The sequence below is a fragment of the Melanerpes formicivorus genome, unplaced genomic scaffold (genome assembly GCF_026170545.1).
Source record: "Melanerpes formicivorus ecotype bairdi unplaced genomic scaffold, bMelFor1.0.p_v2 SCAF_25, whole genome shotgun sequence".
Taxonomy (NCBI): Eukaryota; Metazoa; Chordata; class Aves; order Piciformes; family Picidae; genus Melanerpes; species Melanerpes formicivorus.
The window spans coordinates 378,537-397,503 of NW_027142377.1; the positions used below are offsets into that span (position 1 = coordinate 378,537).

Sequence of the window (18,967 nt, forward strand, 5' to 3'; positions counted from 1 at the left end):
GTGAACCAATTTCTTCCCTAAAGAAAAAGTCCAAATTCCTCATCTGCAGGTGGAAGTGGAATACATGAATTATGACAAGGCTACAAGCTGACCCTTTACCTGGCACTTTGCTTAGCTTCCCTTTCTAGGCAGATGCTTCCATTTTGCCTCTTCCATTTTTAGTTCATCTGCTCAAGAAGGCTTGTATCCAGTTTCTTCTGTTAAGTGAAAAACTCTGAAAAATAAGCTATTTGGGCTTCCTCTGAAAAGAGCTGCAGCCTGAGATCAAAATGTCAAAGATGCTCTGGACTAACCTCCTGTGGAGATGCTCCTGTGTTAGCTTAAACCACTACTAATATGGGGTAAAAAGGCAGTGAGGGTGGGAGAAGAGCACAAAGAGAGGATCAGCTGTGGAGTAGCTGTTGTGGAGTAGCTATTGCAGGATGTTTCCCTTGGGGAAAAGCCCCAGGTAAAACTCTGGAATAAGCTGCTCTTACAAACAACATCCTGCTCTCTCTAATTAGGGGAGGTGAACACATCTGGGTGTCTTGCAAGTGTTCCTTTGCTAAGTATTACTCCTGAAAGGGAGTAACATTCCTTTCAGGGACTCGGTTTCTTCTCTGGGGATGTTCTCTAAAGCAAAAGAGAGAAGGTGGTTGAGACAGTTTTCCTTTTTGATTTGAGTCATTAGTCACTGGAGAATTTCAGTTTAAATCACCTTGAGTTCTGCCTGTAGTTGTTTCTGTTTGACCTCTCTCCACCTGGCAGTCATCTTTGAGTGATGTCTCTCCTCTGCCCGATACACACCTGCAGTTCTCAGTTCCCCCTGCAGCTATGCCCAGTCACACAGAAAAATGACTGGTAGCTAAAACCTGTGTCTGCTCTTTACAAGCTTTCTCCACCTGCTCCCTGTGCCACTCTGATATTCTGATACTCCATCCTGCTAATCCTGGTCCAGGTTTTATTTCCTTCCATCGCTTCCCTATGCCCTGGTTCTGACAGCAACGTTCCCATGCCTTTTGTCTCTTCCCATGGCCTCCAGAAATCTCCTCAGTGCCAACCTAGCAGTTTGCCATCTCGTGCTTTCTGAGATGCTTTGTAGAGACTCATTTCAGACTCAGTTTAAAGCTTTCATTTTATCATATTATGGGGAGATTTCCAAATGGCAACATTGCTCTGCATCTTCCAGTACACCTTGTTTTAGATCACAAACACAGCAATTCTGTGACTCCATGGCTCTGTGATCCTTTTTCTGGTTTAGACTCTAGATTGCTCAGGGCTGAGACTGGTATAGTCCCAAGGACATCACTGGTGCTGAACACCATCATGATAATAAGCATTCACTGAGCCTTTAGGCCTAAACTCCTTATCCTTTTCATTATGGCCATATTGTTATATAAATAGAAGGAATTCACTTGTAGAAGCAGAAGCACCAAATTGAACTGCTGAGTTGCTCCCCCTTTTGGGCTTCTTTACCTCTGCTTGGCCATTTTCATTCTCAGCTCTTCACCTGGAATATCTTGCCCTGTGTTTGTCAGCAGAAGGCTGAGCAGAAGCATGGGAAGCATGGCCAGCTGGAGGTAACAGACTGCTTCTCTGGGTGTCAGTCCTTCTGCTCCCCCTGCTTGTCTCTGGGGTGCTCAGGGAGTTGCTGCATGAGGCTCAGGACCCTGCCTGAGTGCGTTGCTTATGCACCAGCACGTGTAACACACGGTGCTCTTCCGTTTGGTTTCTTGCCTGGTTTCTCCAGTGCTCCTCATGGGCAGTGATTAAGTTCCATTTCATGGATGGGAAACATCAGAACCCAGCAGCTCTAGAAGTAGCATCACCCCCCAGCCTGCAACTGACTGAGGCACATTTTTTCCCCCGCAGAGTCTTGTAGGGGAACTTTAACACTTTGGACTTCTGAGGGTCATTTGATAGCTCAAGCATGAGCAGCGTTGTTAGTGTTCCTAGACAGCTTCTAAAGAGCAACTCTGAGCCAGGCACCACTAAAACACAGAGCTTTTGTGAGCAGGCTTATGTGCCCCCCTTTGCCTCTGCTGCCTTACCATTTATAGAGTCATGGAATCCTAGAATTACTAAGGCTGGAAAAGACCTTTAAGATCATCCAATCCAACCCTAACCCAACTACCATGACCACTCAACCATACCCCAAAGCACCACATCTACAGTTTCTTGAACACCTCCAGGGATGGTGTCTCCACCACCTCTCTGGGCAGCCTGTGCCAATCCCTGGCCACTCTCGCAGCAAAGGAATTTTCCCTTGTGTCCAACCTGACCCTCCCCTGGTGCAACCCGAGGCCATTTCCTGACAGCCTGTCACTGGCCCTTCTGCAGTGGGCTGATTGGTGTTGCACATGCAGTGTGGGGGGCATTCTGTGCTTAGGCAGCCCTTCAGCTTCCCAGGGGCAGTGAATTTTACCTCTTAAACACACTTTCCATTTGAGTGGAGTCATGCTGTGTGGCTTTATCTTTTAACATTTGCTCCTACTAAGGCTAAAGGCAGGCATGATTCCTCTCAAACCCCAAATCACTTTTTCCTCCTTGCAAATCTTGACTTGTTTGACTCCCATTTTTTTTTCTTCCCTTGGAGTTCAGTGTTTAACTTGCTGAACGCTGTAAGATTTGATGAGGAGCTGTCCCCCGAAGACATAAAAGTGCTTTTCTGTCTGACACAGGACTTTGGTGTGCATTTGTGTACATGCAAGCAGGTTGCTGCAGGAGTGTTTTGTCTGCCGAAGCTTTGCCTGCTGTCTTGCGGGCAGTGAGCTCATCGCTTCTCCAATTAACCGATCTCGTTCCGTGGGGTTTGTTTGTGCCTTCTTTGTTACGGACCTCCACCGGCTGGACAGATGGGCAGGGTCCAACGGGATGGCATTCGACAAGTCCAAGAGCCAGGTGCTGCACTTTGGCCACAACAACCCCATGCAGAGCTACAGGCTGGGGTCACAGTGGCTGGAGAGCTCCCAAACAGAGAGGGACCTAGGGGTGCTGATTGACAGCCGCCTAAACATGAGCCAGCAGTGTGCCCAGGTGGCCAAGAAGGCCAACAGCATCCTGGCCTGCATTAGGAATAGTGTGGCCAGCAGGAGCAGGGAAGTCATTGTGCCCTGTACTCTGCACTGGTTAGGCCACACCTTGAGTCCTGTGTCCAGTTCTGGGCCCCTCAGTTTAAGAAGGACATTGAGACACTTGAATGTGTCCAGAGAAGGGCAACAAGGCTGGTGAGAGGACTTGAGCACAGCCCTGTGAGGAGAGGCTGAGGGAGCTGGGATTGTTTAGCCTGGAGAAGAGGAGGCTCAGGAGTGACCTCATTGCTCTCTACAAATACCTGAAAGGTGGTTGTAGCCAGGAAGGGGTTGGTTTCTTCTCCCAGGCAACCAGCACCAGAACAAGAGGACACAGTCTCAAGCTGCACCAGGGGAAGTTTTGGCTTGAGGTGAGGAGAAAGTTCTTCACTGGCACAGTCATTAGTCATTGGAATGTGCTGCCCAGGGAGGTGGTGGAGTCACCGTCCCTGGAGGTGTTCAAGAGGGGATTGGACGTGGCACTTGGTGCCATGGTCTAGTCATGAGGTCTGTGGTGACAGGTTGGATTCGATGATCCTCGAGGTCTCTTCTAACCTTAGTGATACTGTGATACTGTGGTACCAGCGATCAGGGGTGTTGTCTGAGTTGTCTCCCTGTGGAGATGATGCTGGTGTTTTGATTTCAAAACCAGCAGAGGAATCTTCCAGAAATCATTTCACACAATTTGCTGTGAATAAACAGGCTCTGAGGGGAAGTCATCCTCGGATTAAATGCTTTGAGAGAAAGTCATGTGAAGATCAACTTGGACTTCATTCTGCAAACAGAAATGAGCAGGAGGTGCTGCTGCCAGGGCTGAGTTCCTGTGGCACTTTGCACTTCCCTTTGCCCTGCTGCTTTTCACGCCGGTTATTGTTAGTGCAAATCACCCAAATGAGGCTTCAATCTCGTGGAGAAAAATAATTTGCCCTGAGAGAGCACATCATTTTCCTTTCTCCCAAGAGAGAATATTTCATCATCATTGCTTCCACATTGTGCCTCAAAGCTTGTGAAACGAGAACAGGAGCTCTTCCTCGGGCCGGCTGTCCTGCGGTGACTGCGGCACTCCGGCGAGCATCCGCGCTCCGTGAGCGAATAGCTGAAATGCCTCTCACAGCAAAGAATGCGAAACCCTGGATGTCACAGGGGGTGCTAAAAGTTCAGTGAATGCTATGGGATAAAGGTGATGGTGATGATGATGATGCATTTTGAAAGAAGAGAAGAACAGCTTTTGGCTGCAGATCTGAGGAGCAGATTGCACGTGGGGCTGCGAGCGCAGCAGCCAAACCGGTGCCCTGGAGCCGCAGTCTGCCATTTTTATTTCAGATATGCTTAGGAAAAGGCTTGGGGGAGGGCTGGGTTGGGTAGGTTTCCAACTTCACAGGGCTGTTTGTAAAGCTCTCTCGCTCTGGCATGCACTGCACTTCCCACTCCACGCTGCTGATGAAGGTGTTGCTGTGATTTGGAGCTTCCCCGTGTGAAATTAAACAAGCAGCTTTTCAACGGCCGGAACAGAAATCAAACCTTTCTCTCATCTGCCAGCCACACAACTCAGACACAGCAAGCTGCTTGCTCTCCTGCTTTTGTTTTCTTTTCCTTTCTTTTTTTTTTAATCTGCCTGGTAAGCCAATTTTCTGCATAAGAACTACTGGTTACAACTCTGAGTTGTTTTGATACATGGACTTTATCCTTTCCTAGCACTCTATGCAAAATACTTCAGTTTTAAGTGTTCAAAGGATCTCCACTGAGGAGGGTGATGCTGCCCACCCCAGCTCAGTGCTGCTCTTTCCTTCCAACTTGAAATAAAAGGAAGTCTTTTAACCAGCATCATGCAGGTTCCTTGCTTACAAAGCAGAACAGATTCACAGTCGCAGAATCAGAGAATGGTTTGGCTTGGAAGGGATCTCCAAAGCTCATCCAGTCCAACCCCTCTGCAGTCAGCAAGGACATCCTCCACTGGATCCAGGTTGCCCAGAGCCCTATCCAGCCTCACCCTGAACACTCCAAGGATGGGGCCCCAACCACCTCTCTACACAAACTATTCCAATGTTCCAGCACCCTCATGGTGCAGAGCTTGTTCCTCACGTCCAACCTCAATCTGCTCTCATTTCAAATCATTGTCCTTCATCCTGTCCCTACAGGCCTTTGCAAACAGTCCCTCTGCAGCCTTCTTGTAGCCCCCTTCAGGTACTGGAAGGCAGCTCTAAGGTCTGCACAGAGCCTTCTCATCTCCAGGCTGAACACCTCTGTCTCCTTCAGCCTGTCCTCATAGCAGAGCTGCTCCAACCCTCTGATCATTTTCCTGGCCCTCCTCTGGACCCACTCTGGATTCCTCTGCTTGGGATTGTTAGGATTTCTGACTACAGGATTTGAGCCCTTGACATGGGCAGTGTCCCTTGTGCTGTGGATTAGCTGGTGCAGGACACAGGCTGGAACAGCCAGGGGACCAGACTCTTGGGGTGCATGACTGCCACCTCCATAAGAGAAGTAGTCACAAAGGATGTGGAATAGAGTTAAACATTATCATTATCATGGCTTTGGAGCTTACCTGTCACGGAACTAAAAGGGACTTTCATAGAATCCCCAAATGGCTCAGGTTGGAAGGAACCTCAGAGCTCATCTACTCCATCCCCCTGCCATGGGCAAAGACACCACTCAGATAGCCCAGGCTGCTCAAGGCCTCATCCAACTTGGCCTTCATCATCCCCAGGGAGGAGGCAGCCACAACCTCCCTGGGCAACCTGTTCCAGAGTCTCACCACCCTCACACTGAAGCACTTTTTCCTCAGCTCCAGTCTGACCCTGCTCTGCCTCAGCTTCAAACCATTCCCCCTTGGCCTGTCTCCAGACACCCTCAGCAAAAGTCCCTCTGCAGCCTTCCTGCAGGATCCCTTCAGCTATTGCAAGGCAGCTCTGAGGTGCCCCTGGAGCCTTCTCTTCTCCAGGCTGAACACCCCCAGCTCCCTCAGCCTGTGCTCACAGCAGAGCTGCTCCAGCCTTTGGATCATCTCTGTGGCCTCTTCTGGATTCACTCCAATAGCTCTGTGTCCTTTTTCTGCTGTGGACACCAGAACTGCACACAGTATTGCAGGTGGGGTCTCAGCAGAGCAAAGGGAAGTATCTCCTCTCTTTAATTATTAGTTTAATTGTCACTTATTTAACAGAAAGTAGTTTGCTTTGCTTCATTCAGAGTAATTCTGGAAGTCCTCCCTTGAAATCCTAGGCTAAGTGCTTAGAGCAGGGTTTAGGGAAAGCCCTCTGTGGTGAGTGGATAATCCCATCCACCCCCTCTGTGAGCTCGTGGCTTTGTCTTTTAAGATCCTCTGTCCTGTCCCTTCCTCTGCAAATCCCAGAGCTGTCTCACCCACTTCCATAGGAGCTCCTCCAGCTTCTACCTTCCCGTTCCCCACACCGATGTGTTGCTGTTGTCCTGTTCCGGGTGAGGGCTTCAGGGAATGCTGCTCAGCAGTTTCCTTTCCTGCACTGCTGCAGCACTCAACGGAGTCACAGCCTGGATTGGAAATGCCCCTCAAGGGTCACCTTGTCCAGCTGCACTGCAGGCAGCAGGGACACCTCTGAGCAGAGCAGAGCAGGTGATCCTCCCCCTCTACTCAGCCCTGGTGAGACCCCACCTGGAGTACTGTGTCCAGTTCTGGAGCCCCTATTACAAGAGGGATGTGGAGGTGCTGGAACGTGTCCAGAGAAGGGCCACGAGGATGAGCAGAGGGCTGGAGCACCTCTCCTATGAGGACAGACTTGAAGGAGTTGGGGCTGTTCAGTCTGCAGAAGAGAAGGCTCTGAGGTGACCTAATTGTGGCCTTCCAGTATCTGAAGGGGGCCTACAGGAAGGCTGGGGAAGGACTTCTCAGGATCTCAGGTAGTGATAGGACTAGGGGGAATGGAATGAAGCTGGAGGTGGGGAGATTCAGGCTAGATGTGAGGAGGAAGTTCTTCACCATGAGAGTGGTGAAGCCCTGGAATGGGTTGTCCAGGGAGGTGGTCGAGGCCCCGTCCCTGGGGGAGTTTAAGAGCAGGCTGGACGAGGCTCTGGCCAGGCTGATCTAGTGTGGGGTGTCCCTGGCCATGGCAGGGGGGTTGGAACTAGATGATCCTTGTGGTCCCTTCCAACCCTGACTGATACTATGATACTGTGCCCAGCATTTCCTGGCATGTGGCTGCTCAGCAGGCAGAAGAAGCCTTGGCAGGGAGTGGAGTGCCACCTTCTTGGGGAAGGAAGAAGAGGTGATTGGTAGACTCCTTCTCTTCCAACAGCAGGATCCCAGCATTCCTGACGTGTGTCTGTAGCTGGTTGACTCTTTCCAGTTAGCTGCATGAAGTATTAATTGTGAAAGTGATTTCTGGCAGAGGAACTGAGCTCTTCCCTCTCAGCTGGAAAAGAACATCCTTTCTGATCCCCTTCAGAGTGCCACATCCCGCTTACATGCAGTGTAACTGGAAAGCAGAGCATAGAGATCTCTGGGCTGGGTGCTCTTCCTGCAGGAGGCCAGTGGTGCAAGAGAGGCAGCTCATCTGTGCCAGTCTGAGGAGAGAAGTTTCCCTTGTTTTCAGCTACAGTCTGAGCAGTGCCTGTCTGGAAAGGTTGCCTTGAAGCCTCATTTGTTTGAACACAGTGTCAAAACTGTTTCTCTGAAATGCAGCTAACAGCCTCTCTCTCCTTACAAGAACTTTTCCCTGCTTTAAAACCCAGTTATATGCAGCACCCAGCCCAGCCCTAGGCTTCAAGGGTTTCCTCTCACAATGTTGTTAAACTAGTGAGCTTCTCATCTCAAGGCCTTCCAAAACCCAAGTTTTTACTTGCTTAGCAAATCGGAGTAGTGAGCAATGTTTTGTCCCACAAGACAGAACAAAATCAGGAGCTGGACTGGGTTTGCTTGCCACCTTTCAGGCACTCAGGTGGCAACATTTCACAGAATCACAGAATTAACCAGGTTGGAAAAGACCTTCGACATCACCAAGCCCAACCTATCACCCAACGCCTTCTAACCAGCAACGCCACAGCCCTGAGTGCCTCATCCAGTCTTTTCTTAAACACCCCCAGGGATGGTGACTCCACCACCTCCCTGGGCAGCACATTCCCATGGCCAATCTCTCTTTCTGGGAAGAATTTCTCCCTAACATCCAGCCCAAACCTCCCCTGGTGCAGCTTGAGACTGTGTCCTCTCCTTCTGTCACTGGCAGCAGTGACCAACCCCCACCTGGCTACGACCTCCTTTCAAGTAGTTGTAGAGAGCAAGAAGGTTTCCCCTGAGCATCCTCTTCTCGAGGCTAAACACCACCAGCTCCCTCAGCCTCTCATCACAGAGCTGTGCTCTAGATCCCTCCCCAGCCTTGTTGCCCTTCTCTGGACACCTTCCAGCATCTCAACATTTTTCTTGAACTGAGGGGCCCAGAACTGGACATAGGACTCAAGGTGTGGCCTAACCAGTGCTGAATACAAGGCAGAATGACTTCCTTGCTCCTTGCTAGCCACACTGTTCCTGATGCAGGCCAGGATGCCTTTGGCCTGCTTGGCCACCTGGGCACACTGCTGGCTCATGTTCCTCTGCTGTGTCTGTTTTCCCTGCTGGTCCCCAGCAGTCAGCCCTATGCAGCTGTAAAATCCATGTGTTTCTTGTGTTTTTCTTTTCTGTTGTGCTACCCTTCAGGGCCAGTGCCTGTTCAGAGTTTGACAGTCTGCTCAGTCTTTTGTTCCTCACACTTTTGGTAATCATGGTGGACTCCAGGACTCTCTTGTGTCTTACGAGGAGGTGTTCAGAGAGGGGCACTGGGTTTGGATGAAAATATGTAGATGAATAATGCAGGGCATTGAAACCTGCCACAGGAAGACAGAAATCTGAGTCCCAGAGGGCCTCAAGGCTCATTTCACCGAAGTTATGGAAGCTTTGAAGACTTGCTTGGGCAAGATTTCTATTTCACATATTTGAAAGGCAGCTAACCTGGGTCTCTGTTCAGGCTCTGAGGGGAAACTGCAGAACAATAACACTTCACCTTGTCTGTTTTGGGGCTTAGAGCACCCTCTGGTCACAGCAATCCTTTGTCCACTGTAACCTCCTTTACAGGTTTCCTTGCTGTGCAACTCAACACACCCTCCAAAGCTGCACATTTCAGCAGTTCCAGCATCTGCATGGCAGCCACTGGACATAAATGCCTAGCTGCAGAGGCTGAGTCACTGCTGAGGGGATGGTGGAGGTGAGGAAAATGTTTTGCAGGCTCTGTATGTAATTTGCTGTTGTGTTTCCTCCCTGTGGTTTGTACTTCCACTGCTCACTGCTCGGGTGGAATTCCTTCACCTGTTTGTCACAGGTTGGTTGCACTGGCTTCTGGATTAGACACTTCTGCATTAAGGGGCTCTTTGCATGTCCCTAACTACTCATCTTAGAGGAGCAGCTTAAGATTTTTTTGTGTTAACTGGCAACTGATTTGCAGCCACAGAATTGCAGCAATCTCTTTTTTTACTTCCATTTGAATGAGGAACCCTTTTGCTGACAAAATAAGTAAACTGTCAGAACAAAACATCCTCATCAGTCTGATCAACAGCCCAAAGGGCTCCTTTGTGAATTCATCAGCTGCTTCTGGAGTGATGAGTGGTAGGCCAAAAAACCAAACTGAAAATCTTCATTTCACAGAATCCTTTGCAGGATAAAAAGCTGAATTATGTCTTCAGTTGCTCTTGTGATCTGTGGAAGTCAAATTGAAGCTGCTTTAACATTATGACACCTTTCCTGTTTTCAGCCTGACACGGCCAGTTTCCTCCCTCACCCTCTCTCTGCCTTTTAATCACCTCGGTTTCCCCTTTCCATGTCAATGGCACTTGCATACCACCTGGAGTCAAAAGAAGGGGCTTCCAAAACCAAGTGGCAGGTCAGCAGCTGTAGTTCCTAGCCTGAAGAATGCTGTGGATGTACCTGAGGGTGGGGTTTGGCTCCCTTTGACATTTTCTTTTCACTCTTTAGTTCTGCATGAACAAACAGCAGCAAGTTTCTGACTGACTCCCACTGCTCTCATTCCTCCAGAGACATTGGGTTTCTCTTTCAGAGAAACAGCTTCACATAAACTGGTCTGGAGCTGATTTCCAGCTGGTATTTCTCCCATAGCTTCCTGCTTAAGTCCTGTACACCACCTCTCACCCAGGGCAGGAATCTTCACTGGTCTCCTCTGTTTCCTGCACCACTTTCGGGTACTTCCCAGTTTCTACACTACAAATTCTTGCCCTTTGCCAGCTGCCGTCTTTGTATGGCGCTCTGCCCCTGTGCTCTTCTTCCAGTCCATTCAGCCTTCAAGTACCCCTAAATGGTTCCCCTTTTCTACTCTCACAGATCCATTTTTCCTGCATCTGAAGCTCTTTGGCATCAAAGAACATCTCTCACCTAGCCCTTTGGCAGTGTGTTCAAACCTGCCACAGTTTCTGCCCCTGCGGTGTAGGATTCTCTGTTACCACAGCCAAGGACAGATGACAGAAGTCCTCTCTCTGTCATGCTCAGAGTAACCTATTGTCCATTTTTCTAGGAACTTGGGATTTTCCCCCACCTCCTTGTGAACAATCACTTACTCTTTTGGATTGGTCATGGAATCACAGAATGGTTTGAGTTGGAAGGGATCTTAAAGATCATCCAGTTCTGAACCCCTGCCATGGGCAGGGACACCTCCCACCAGCCCAGATTGCTCAAAGCCTCATCCTGCCTGGCCTTGAACACCTCCAGGGAGGAGGCAGCCACAGCCTCCCTGAGCAACCTGTGCCAGTGGCTCCCCATCCTCACTGTCATCTCTCCTCACTGTTAGTGCCATCCCCTTTTATCTTCTCTTCTGCTAACCTATTGCATAGCCAGGACAAAAAACCAATATGGCTCAGAGCATAGTGCAGGACTTTTAAATGGAACCAGACTAATGGATTTTAGAAGTCCATGTCCAAAAGGTGTTTGTTTCAGCTTACTGAGCCATGAGAAAGCCTTTGCAGCTTTTTTGCTCCTCAGTCAGGCTACATGGTTAGAGATGACCAGCAGCACCTCTGGATGTGTTTCAGGTGCTGAGTTACGTCCGCATGGAGTGGGACCCCCTGGCTGTTGGCTTCAGCAGGAGCCAGCCTCAGCAGGTGTACACTGTGGAGTGCTCCCTCTCTGCAGACAAGGAGCCCATGGCTGACATCTGCCTCTACAAGTGCCTCAGGAACAAACTTCAGTGTGTGGCAGTCACCAGGATACCGCTGCCAGCCAAGGCCATCAGCTGCTGCAGAGATGTTACAGAAGACAAAGTGGTCTTGGGCTGTGCGGATTCCTCACTAGTCCTCTACGAAGCTTACAACCAAGTGACTCTGTCGGCCCGAGCAGAGCTGCTGCCTGCTTCCATCGCCTGCCACCCTTCTGGAGCTGTGCTGGTGGTGGGCAGCTCTCAGGGGGAGCTGCAGCTGTTTGACACTGCACTGTCCCCACTTAAAATTCAGCTCCTGGCACAAGAATATTCCCCCGAGGCCACTCTGCAGTTCAGCAAGCACTTTGATGTGCCTAGCAGCCTCATCCAGATCCAGTGGGCTGCTCCTCAGGTTCCACCTGCCAGCACTGATGGCACAGATGTTCATGATCTGTTGTTGGTTAGATTTGACAAAGGACCCTTGGGAGTGCTTCACTTCAAACTCGGTAAGTTACTGAACACCTCTACCAAACCTTGAGCTCTCAAGGGGGCACAGAACCACAAAGAGTCACTCCATGGCAGGGCTTGGAAAGATCACCTAGTCCAACTTCTCTGCTAAAGCAAGGTCACCTAGAGTGGGTTGCCCAGGCACATGGGCAGGTGGGTTTGGAAAGTCCCCAGGGAAGGACACTCCACAACCTCTCTGGGCAGCCTGTTCCAGGGCATCAGCACCCTCACACCAAAGAATTTTTTCCTTAAGTTGTAGTGGCACCTTGGAGAAGAGAAGACTCCAGGGGGACCTTAGAGCTGCCTGAAGGGATCCTAGAGGAAGGCTGCAGAGGGGCTTTACATGAGGGTGTCTAGAGACAGGACAAGGGAGAATGGTTTGAAGCTGAGGCAGAGCAGGGTTAGGCTGGAGCTGAGGAAGAAGTTCTTCAATGTGAGGGTAGTGAGACTCTGGAACAGGCTGCCCAGGGAGGCTGTGGCTGCCTCCTTTCTGGGGGTGATGAAGGCCAGGTTGGATGAGACCTTGAGCAGCTGAGTCTGGTTTAGAGGTGTCCCTGCTCATGGCAGGAGGCTGGAGTAGATGAGCTCTGAGGTTCCTTCCAACCTGAGTCATTCCAGGATTCTCTCAAAGCTATGGAATTAGGATGCATCCTGGCTTTAGGAAAAGCTAGGGTACAAAATCTGCTCTTTCCTTGCTTACTGAGCCACACACTTGCTCTCCTGGGAGGAAATCCTGCCTGCAGGAGCTAAGCATTTAGAAGGCTGGCTTTGAAAAACTTAGCTAAGTGTGCCACTGCAAAAACATCCATTAACATTATGGGATGTTAGTGACAGCAGCTTTGGGTTGACTCCTAGCTGTAGAGTTTCTAGAGGAGTGATCCAGATGATTGCTGTTGGCCACAACAACCCTGTGTGCAGCTCAGCATTTCTTGTGAGAGTCTTCAGCTGCATTCTGTTCAGTGGCAGGTCCATGGTGGAAGAGTTCCCCAGACCACTAATTAGCACAGCTATGTGATGTGTTTGTACATGCTGGCCATTACAAAAAAACCCTCTGAATTACCTCTTAGCTGTCAGGCAGAAGGCACTCTCCCCACATCTACCTTGCTTTTCTCCGGTCCTCCCTTGTGGGGTTTCCTCACAACAGCTTTCCAGCAGGCACAGCTTTCCTCTTGCTATCTTTAGCCCATTTATGCTCTTATGAAGGCAGGCAGGCTCTCAGTGCAGGGATTTAGAGGCCTTTCCTGCTAATTGACAGCTTGTAAACTTAATTGGACTGTCTCCCTGGGCACCGTTCCTAAATCAATTAGGCAGTGAGTTGGCCGTCACCTCCTTTCCCGAGCAGGTTGCCTGGAAGCGCCTGCCCAGGAGAAGTCAGGCATCCAAATGGGAAGATGTTGACCTCTACAGCTGAAAGTTATCACATTTTAAAACTCATTCTGTATAATTGCTGTCAAATGTATTTGAGCAAGAAAGCAGAATTCTCTCTGTCCCTCCTCCCTCCCTCTCTTCTTCTTCATGGTCCGCTGTGCAAAAATATTCCCTACAGCATCCTGGTTCCCAGCCTTGTCCCTCTTCTTCTCAGCTCTCCATGCTGCCAAGGGGATGCTGTGTGGATTGACCAGCCTCTCTTCCCAGCCTCACAGGACTTTGGGGGGCTGCTCTTTTGCTAGCAATGCAGATATACCTTTGTATAACTTAGGTTGGAAAGGACCTCGAGGATCATCAAGTCCAACCTATCAACACAGACCCCATGACTAGACCGTGGCACCAAGTGCCATGTCCAATCTCCTCTTGAACGCCTCCAGGGATGGTGACTCCACCACCTCCCTGGGCAACCTGTTCCAATGATGAATGACTCGCTCGGTGAAGAACTTCCTCCTCACCTCCAGTCTAAACTTCCCCTGGTGCAGCTTGAGACTGTGTCCCCTTGTTCTGGTGCTGGTTGCCTGGGAGAAGAGACCAACCCCTTCCTGGCCACAACCACCCCTCAGGTAGTTGTAGAGCGCAATGAGGTCTCCCCTGAGCCTCCTCTTCTCCAGGCTAAATAATCCCAGCTCCCTCAGCCTCTCCTCACAGGGCCATGCTCAAGGCCTCTCCCCAGCCTTGTTGCCCTTCTCTGGACATGTTCAAGTGTTTCGATGTCCTTCTTAAAATGAGGGGCCCAGAACTGGACACAATACTCAAGGTGTGGCCTAACCAGTGCAGAGTACAGGGGCATAATGACTTCCCTGCTCCTGCTGGCCACACTATTCCCCACACATCCTCACACATCCACACACAACCCTCGCACAAGCACTGTAGTGGTCGGTGGCAGCAAAACCCAGACAGACCTTCAGGACTGAAATCAAATCCCTGATGGCTTGGAATTGTTTGCCACAAAAGTCCTGTAGAATTGTTTGGGTTGGAAAAGACCTCTGAGGTCACTAAGTCCAACCATCAGCCAAAGACCACCAAGACCATTAAACCATGTCCTAAAGAGCCATGTCCACAGATTTCTGGAACCCTTGCAGGTGTGGTGACTCCACCACCTCCCTGGGCAGCCTGTTTCTATCTCTGACCACTCTTGCAGCAAAGACGTTTTTCCTAATCTCCAACCTGAGCCTCCCCTGGGGCAACCTGAGGCCACTTCCTCTCCTCCTGTCACTTGTTCCTTGGGAGAAGAGGCCAACCCCCACCTGGCTCCAATCTCCTTTCAGGGAGCTGCAGAGAGCAATGAGGTCTCCCCTCAGCCTCCTCTTCTCCAGACTGAACACCCCCAGCTCCCTCAGCTGCTCCTCCCCAGCCCTCTTCTCCAGACCCTTCCCCAGCTCTGTGAAGAAGCCCTCTCCATGAGAACAGGCAAATCTGGTTTGAACTTCCAGTAGATGTATTCTGATTTTGGCTGAGTTCTGTGGATTCTCCATTCTCATTTATTCCAGGAGCAGACTCTTACTCAGTTTCTCCTGGAAAATCGATGGCACAGGTTTTTGGTGCCTAATGGCAGCCTCATTTTCAAAGGCATTGCAGCTTCGTGTCCTCGATGGCAACCCAGACGTGGAACAATGCCAGCCTTGGTATTGGTGGCAGTGGTTCAGCACTGCTGGCCTCCAAAGGCATTCTCAAGATAATATTAGGTTTAATTAGCATGCAAATAAGCATTTTCATCTTCACTTAGTGATTAAGGTGAAGGTTGCCCAACTTATGTAACACCTGAAAAACACAAAACACTTGGGAGGAGCGCAGCCAAGCACGGCAGTGAGATATTCAAGGGGAGGCTGGACAGGGTTCTGGGCAACCTCAGCTAGTGGAGGGTGCCCCTGCTTGCTGCAGATGGAGTTGGACTTGATGACCTTTGGAGGTCCCTTACAACCCAGAGCATTTTGTGATTGTGTGAAATGTTGTGGCCCATGGCCAGGTGAGGCATGGCTATTGCATAGTGTGGTGTCCACTGGCTTCCATCTGTGCAGATGTCAAGTGAAATCCAGGAGCCCCATGGCTTGTCTCTAATGACACTGAAAACCTGAAGTGTTTCTCTGTCACAAAACTGAATTCTATATGAGCTGCATTCTTCTCAATGCATCTCCTCCCTGTGTGCAGGTTCTCAGCAGGTCCCTTGGCCTCAAGCTGCAGTGAGATCTTCTCTACATTTTTTCCCCCATTCCTATTTACATGACAACCAAAGTTACCAACACCATGGATGGAGATGTTGTGAGCAGGGCTGCCTTTCTGTCTTACCAGACATTTTTGCCTCAGCCATCCTATGTCTTTGATATCAATGTGGAAAGTCAGCTTATTCCCCTTTCTCATCAGAAGTGTTGCCTTAAAATGAGTTTTGACAAAGCAGATCAGGATATCAACTGAGCCAATTAACTGCAGAGCATTGTGTTTTCATTCAAAGAGAGAGGAACTCTACATCTCTTCTGGTCTCCTTCTGTTACCTGCAGCAGTAGTGATAAAAATACTCCAGCACAGTGAGCCAAAGCAAGCAAGAGCTGCTGAAGGTGTGTCACACTATCAGTGGGTCAGCAGGGACAATGTCTGCTTAACATCTTCATCGGCAAGCTGCAAAAGGGACTTGAGTGCACCCTCAGTTTGCAGATGACTCTGAGCTGTGAGGGAGTAGGGAGCTGATGGAGGGTAGGAAGGCTCTGCAGAGGGACCTGCACAAGCTGCATCCATGGGCTGAGGCTCATAGGATGAGATCCAAGAAGGCCAAGGGCTGTGTCCTGCACTTGGGGCACAACAATCCCATGAGGGCTCCATGCTTGGGGCAGAGTAGCTGGAAAGTGCCCAGCAGAGAAAGCCCTGGGGGTGTTGGTGGGCAGCTGGCTAGAGATGAGCCAGGGGGTGCCCAGGTGGGCAAGGAGGCCACCAGCAGCCTGGCCTGGATCAGCAATGGTGTGGGCAGCAGGAGCAGGGCAGGGATTGTCCTCCTGCACTCAGCACTGGGGAGGCCACACCTGCAGTGCTGGGCTCAGTTCTGGGCCCTCAGTGCAAGAAGGACATTGAAGGGCTGGAGAGGGTCCAGAGGGGGGCAAGGAAGCTGGGGAAAGGTCTGGAGAACGGGGCTGGGGAGGAACAGCTGAGGGACCTGGGGATGTTCAGTCTGGAGAAGAGGAGGCTGAGAGGAGACCTCATTGCTCTCTACAGCTCATTGAGAGAAGGCTGGAGCCGGATGGGGCTTGGGCTCTGGCCCCTAGTATCAAGTGTTAGGAGGAGAGGAAATGGCCTCAAGTTGCCCCAGGGGAGGTTTAGGTTGGAGATTAGGAAGAATTTCTTTGCTGCAAGGGTGGTCAGAGATTGGCAGAGGCTGCCCAGGGAGGTGGTGGAGTCTCCATCCCTGGAGGTGTTCAAGAAATGTGTGGCCATGGCACTCGGGGCCACGGTTTAGTGGCCATGGTGGTATTGGGCTTATGGTTGGACTGGATGATCTTGGAGGGGTTTTCCAACCCAAACAATTCTCTGGTTCTATGATAATCAATAGCAGGATTCTGCAGGCTTTCAGTTACCTTTTCAGTTCACAAGCTGAGACCTACATTTCAAGGAAAGTTTGGAGGCTTCTCATTCCTCCTGCTGGAGTGCTGTAGGTCAATCACGTTCCCTTGCAGGCAGCAACACACTGCTGCCATTTTTGTCTTATGGCATATTCTTGGTTTCATCTGCAACTGTAATTGAGATGTCCCTAACTGATGATGTCTTGCAGTAAGTAATGCTCAGAAAGTCAGTCTCAGAAGTAATGCTCCACTTGGATAACTTTGCCAAGCCTGAAGGAAGTTTTAGAGCAGTTCCAGTAGTGCACCTTTCTATGTTTGAGCTGTACTCATAGGTTCATTCCTGGGGTTTCCTCCTGGGTTTTGGTGTTGCCCAGCAGTATTTTGCTCCAGGAAGGAGGTGCTTGGAACATGAATTTGTTACCTGCAGACTGGGAATAAACTTTTCCTGCCACTGTTTTAACCAAACCTAGCTGTGTGATGTTGGTCACATCAACTCAAGCCTCCAGGTGTGAGGTTCAGTGGTGATTGTGCTTTGCGTCCAAAGCACCTTCAGCTCAGTGTCCCAAGAGGAGGAGGAGGTATCTCACCTAACAGTTTCAAGGTGAACCCATTAACTTAAACCTGCCCTTTTTAACCACCAGCAATCATTTTTTCACCTGTGCTGGTTTCCATCCTCACAGCAGTGTCTTTGGTTTGGATGTTCCCTGTCAAGGTGTGATGACCAGAGGACAGCTGGGCCCTGTGGAGATCATCCAGCAGTACATCCGTTACGATGAGATGCAGGAGGCAGTCAGTCTCCTGAACACCATGAACTGGAACACAATGGGCCCCCAGTGTTACATCTGCTTGACTGCCATTGTCAATCACCTCCTCAAACAGAAGCTGACACCAGACAGAGAAGGTAAGGGGCTGGTTGGATTTCAGTGTGGTTTTGTGGTGTCTCTGTAGCCCCAACATGGGTTATGAGGATACGTTGATTATATATACATATACAGGAGGCCAGGCTGGGCCAGGCTCAAAACCAGGCTGGCTGCAGAGTGGGTTGAGAGCAGCTCTGAAGAAAAAGGCTTGGAGGTGTTGGTTGCTGAGCAGCTTGCCAGGGGCCAGCAGTGTCTTCATGCAGACCACCAGGCAGCTGTGTGCTGGGCTGCAGCCAGAGGAATGTGGGCAGTAGGGCAAGAGAGGGGATTCTGCTTTTTGACTGTGCTCTGCTGAGACCCCACCTGCAATCCTGCCTCCAGTTCTGGTGTCCCCAGCAGAAGAAGGACACAGAGCTGCTGGAGTGAGGCCAGAGGAGGCCACAAAAATGATCCAAGGGCTGGGGCAGCTCTGCTGTGAGCACAGGCTGAGGAAGCTGGGGGTGTTCAGCCTGGAGAAGAGAAGGCTCCGGGGACCTTAGAGCTGCTTTCCAGTACCTGAAGGGATCCTGCAGGAAGGCTGCAGAGGGACTTTTCCTGAGGGTGTCTAGAGACATGACAAAGCAAGGGATGAGTGAAGAGACAGGACAAGCTGAGGGAGAGCAGGGTTAGACTGCAGCTTAGGAAGAAGCTCTTCAGTAGGAGGGTGGTGAGAGTCTGGCACAGGCTGCCCAGGGAGGCTGTGGCTGCCTCCTCCCTGGAGGTGATGAAAGCCAGGCTGGATGAGGCCTTGAGCAGCTGAGTCTGGTTGAGAGGTGTCCCTGCCCATGGCAGGGGGTTGGAGTAAATGAGCTCTGAGGTCTCTTCCAACCTGAGCCATTCTGAAGTTCTATGAATAATGATGATAAAACAATGCATATTTTATTATGTGTGTGGCAGTGGTGTGACTTCTATTTCCCACCTTCTTGTCACTTTGCTACATGACACCAATGCAGCTGGTGTTGCAGGCTGGTGTGAGTGAGTGCAGCAGCCAAGCATCTGTGATGTGTTTGCACTGAGCCAGCAGCAGCCCGAGGTGGGACGTTTGCTTGCAGCAGGGGCAACAGATATCAGCCTGGTTTGTAGGTGGTTTTGAAGGGTCTCTCTTTCATCACAAGAGCCAAAGGATTTGAATAGACTATCCTCTGCTGCCTCCTTTAGGATTACAGCATCTGTCCTCACTGTAATCTTCTGCCCCCCTGCAGCAGGAGTTGGGTTCCCACGCAAGAAATGATAAATTTTAGGTTGAGCCTCATCTCTGCTGAATCCTGGTGTGATGCCTTCCTCTTGATTTGCTGTCTGTCTTGAAACTCAATAGACTTCCAGATTTGAAATGCCTTGATTTATTGAAGGTGTTATCCTCCAGTCTAGCAGGCAGACAGCTGGGGATCAGGCATCTT

General features: G+C 50.3%; 1 protein-coding gene across 1 annotated transcript in view; it reads left to right on the plus strand.

The window, feature by feature from the left end:
* Positions 1–18,967, plus strand: part of WDPCP (WD repeat containing planar cell polarity effector) — a 180,889-nt gene that overhangs the window by 71,063 nt on the left and 90,859 nt on the right. The window contains exons 11-12 of the mRNA XM_068153001.1: positions 11,088–11,697; positions 17,384–17,572. Coding sequence (XP_068009102.1) covers positions 11,088–11,697; positions 17,384–17,572 — 799 coding nt within the window. The remainder of the gene's footprint in view (positions 1–11,087; positions 11,698–17,383; positions 17,573–18,967) is intronic.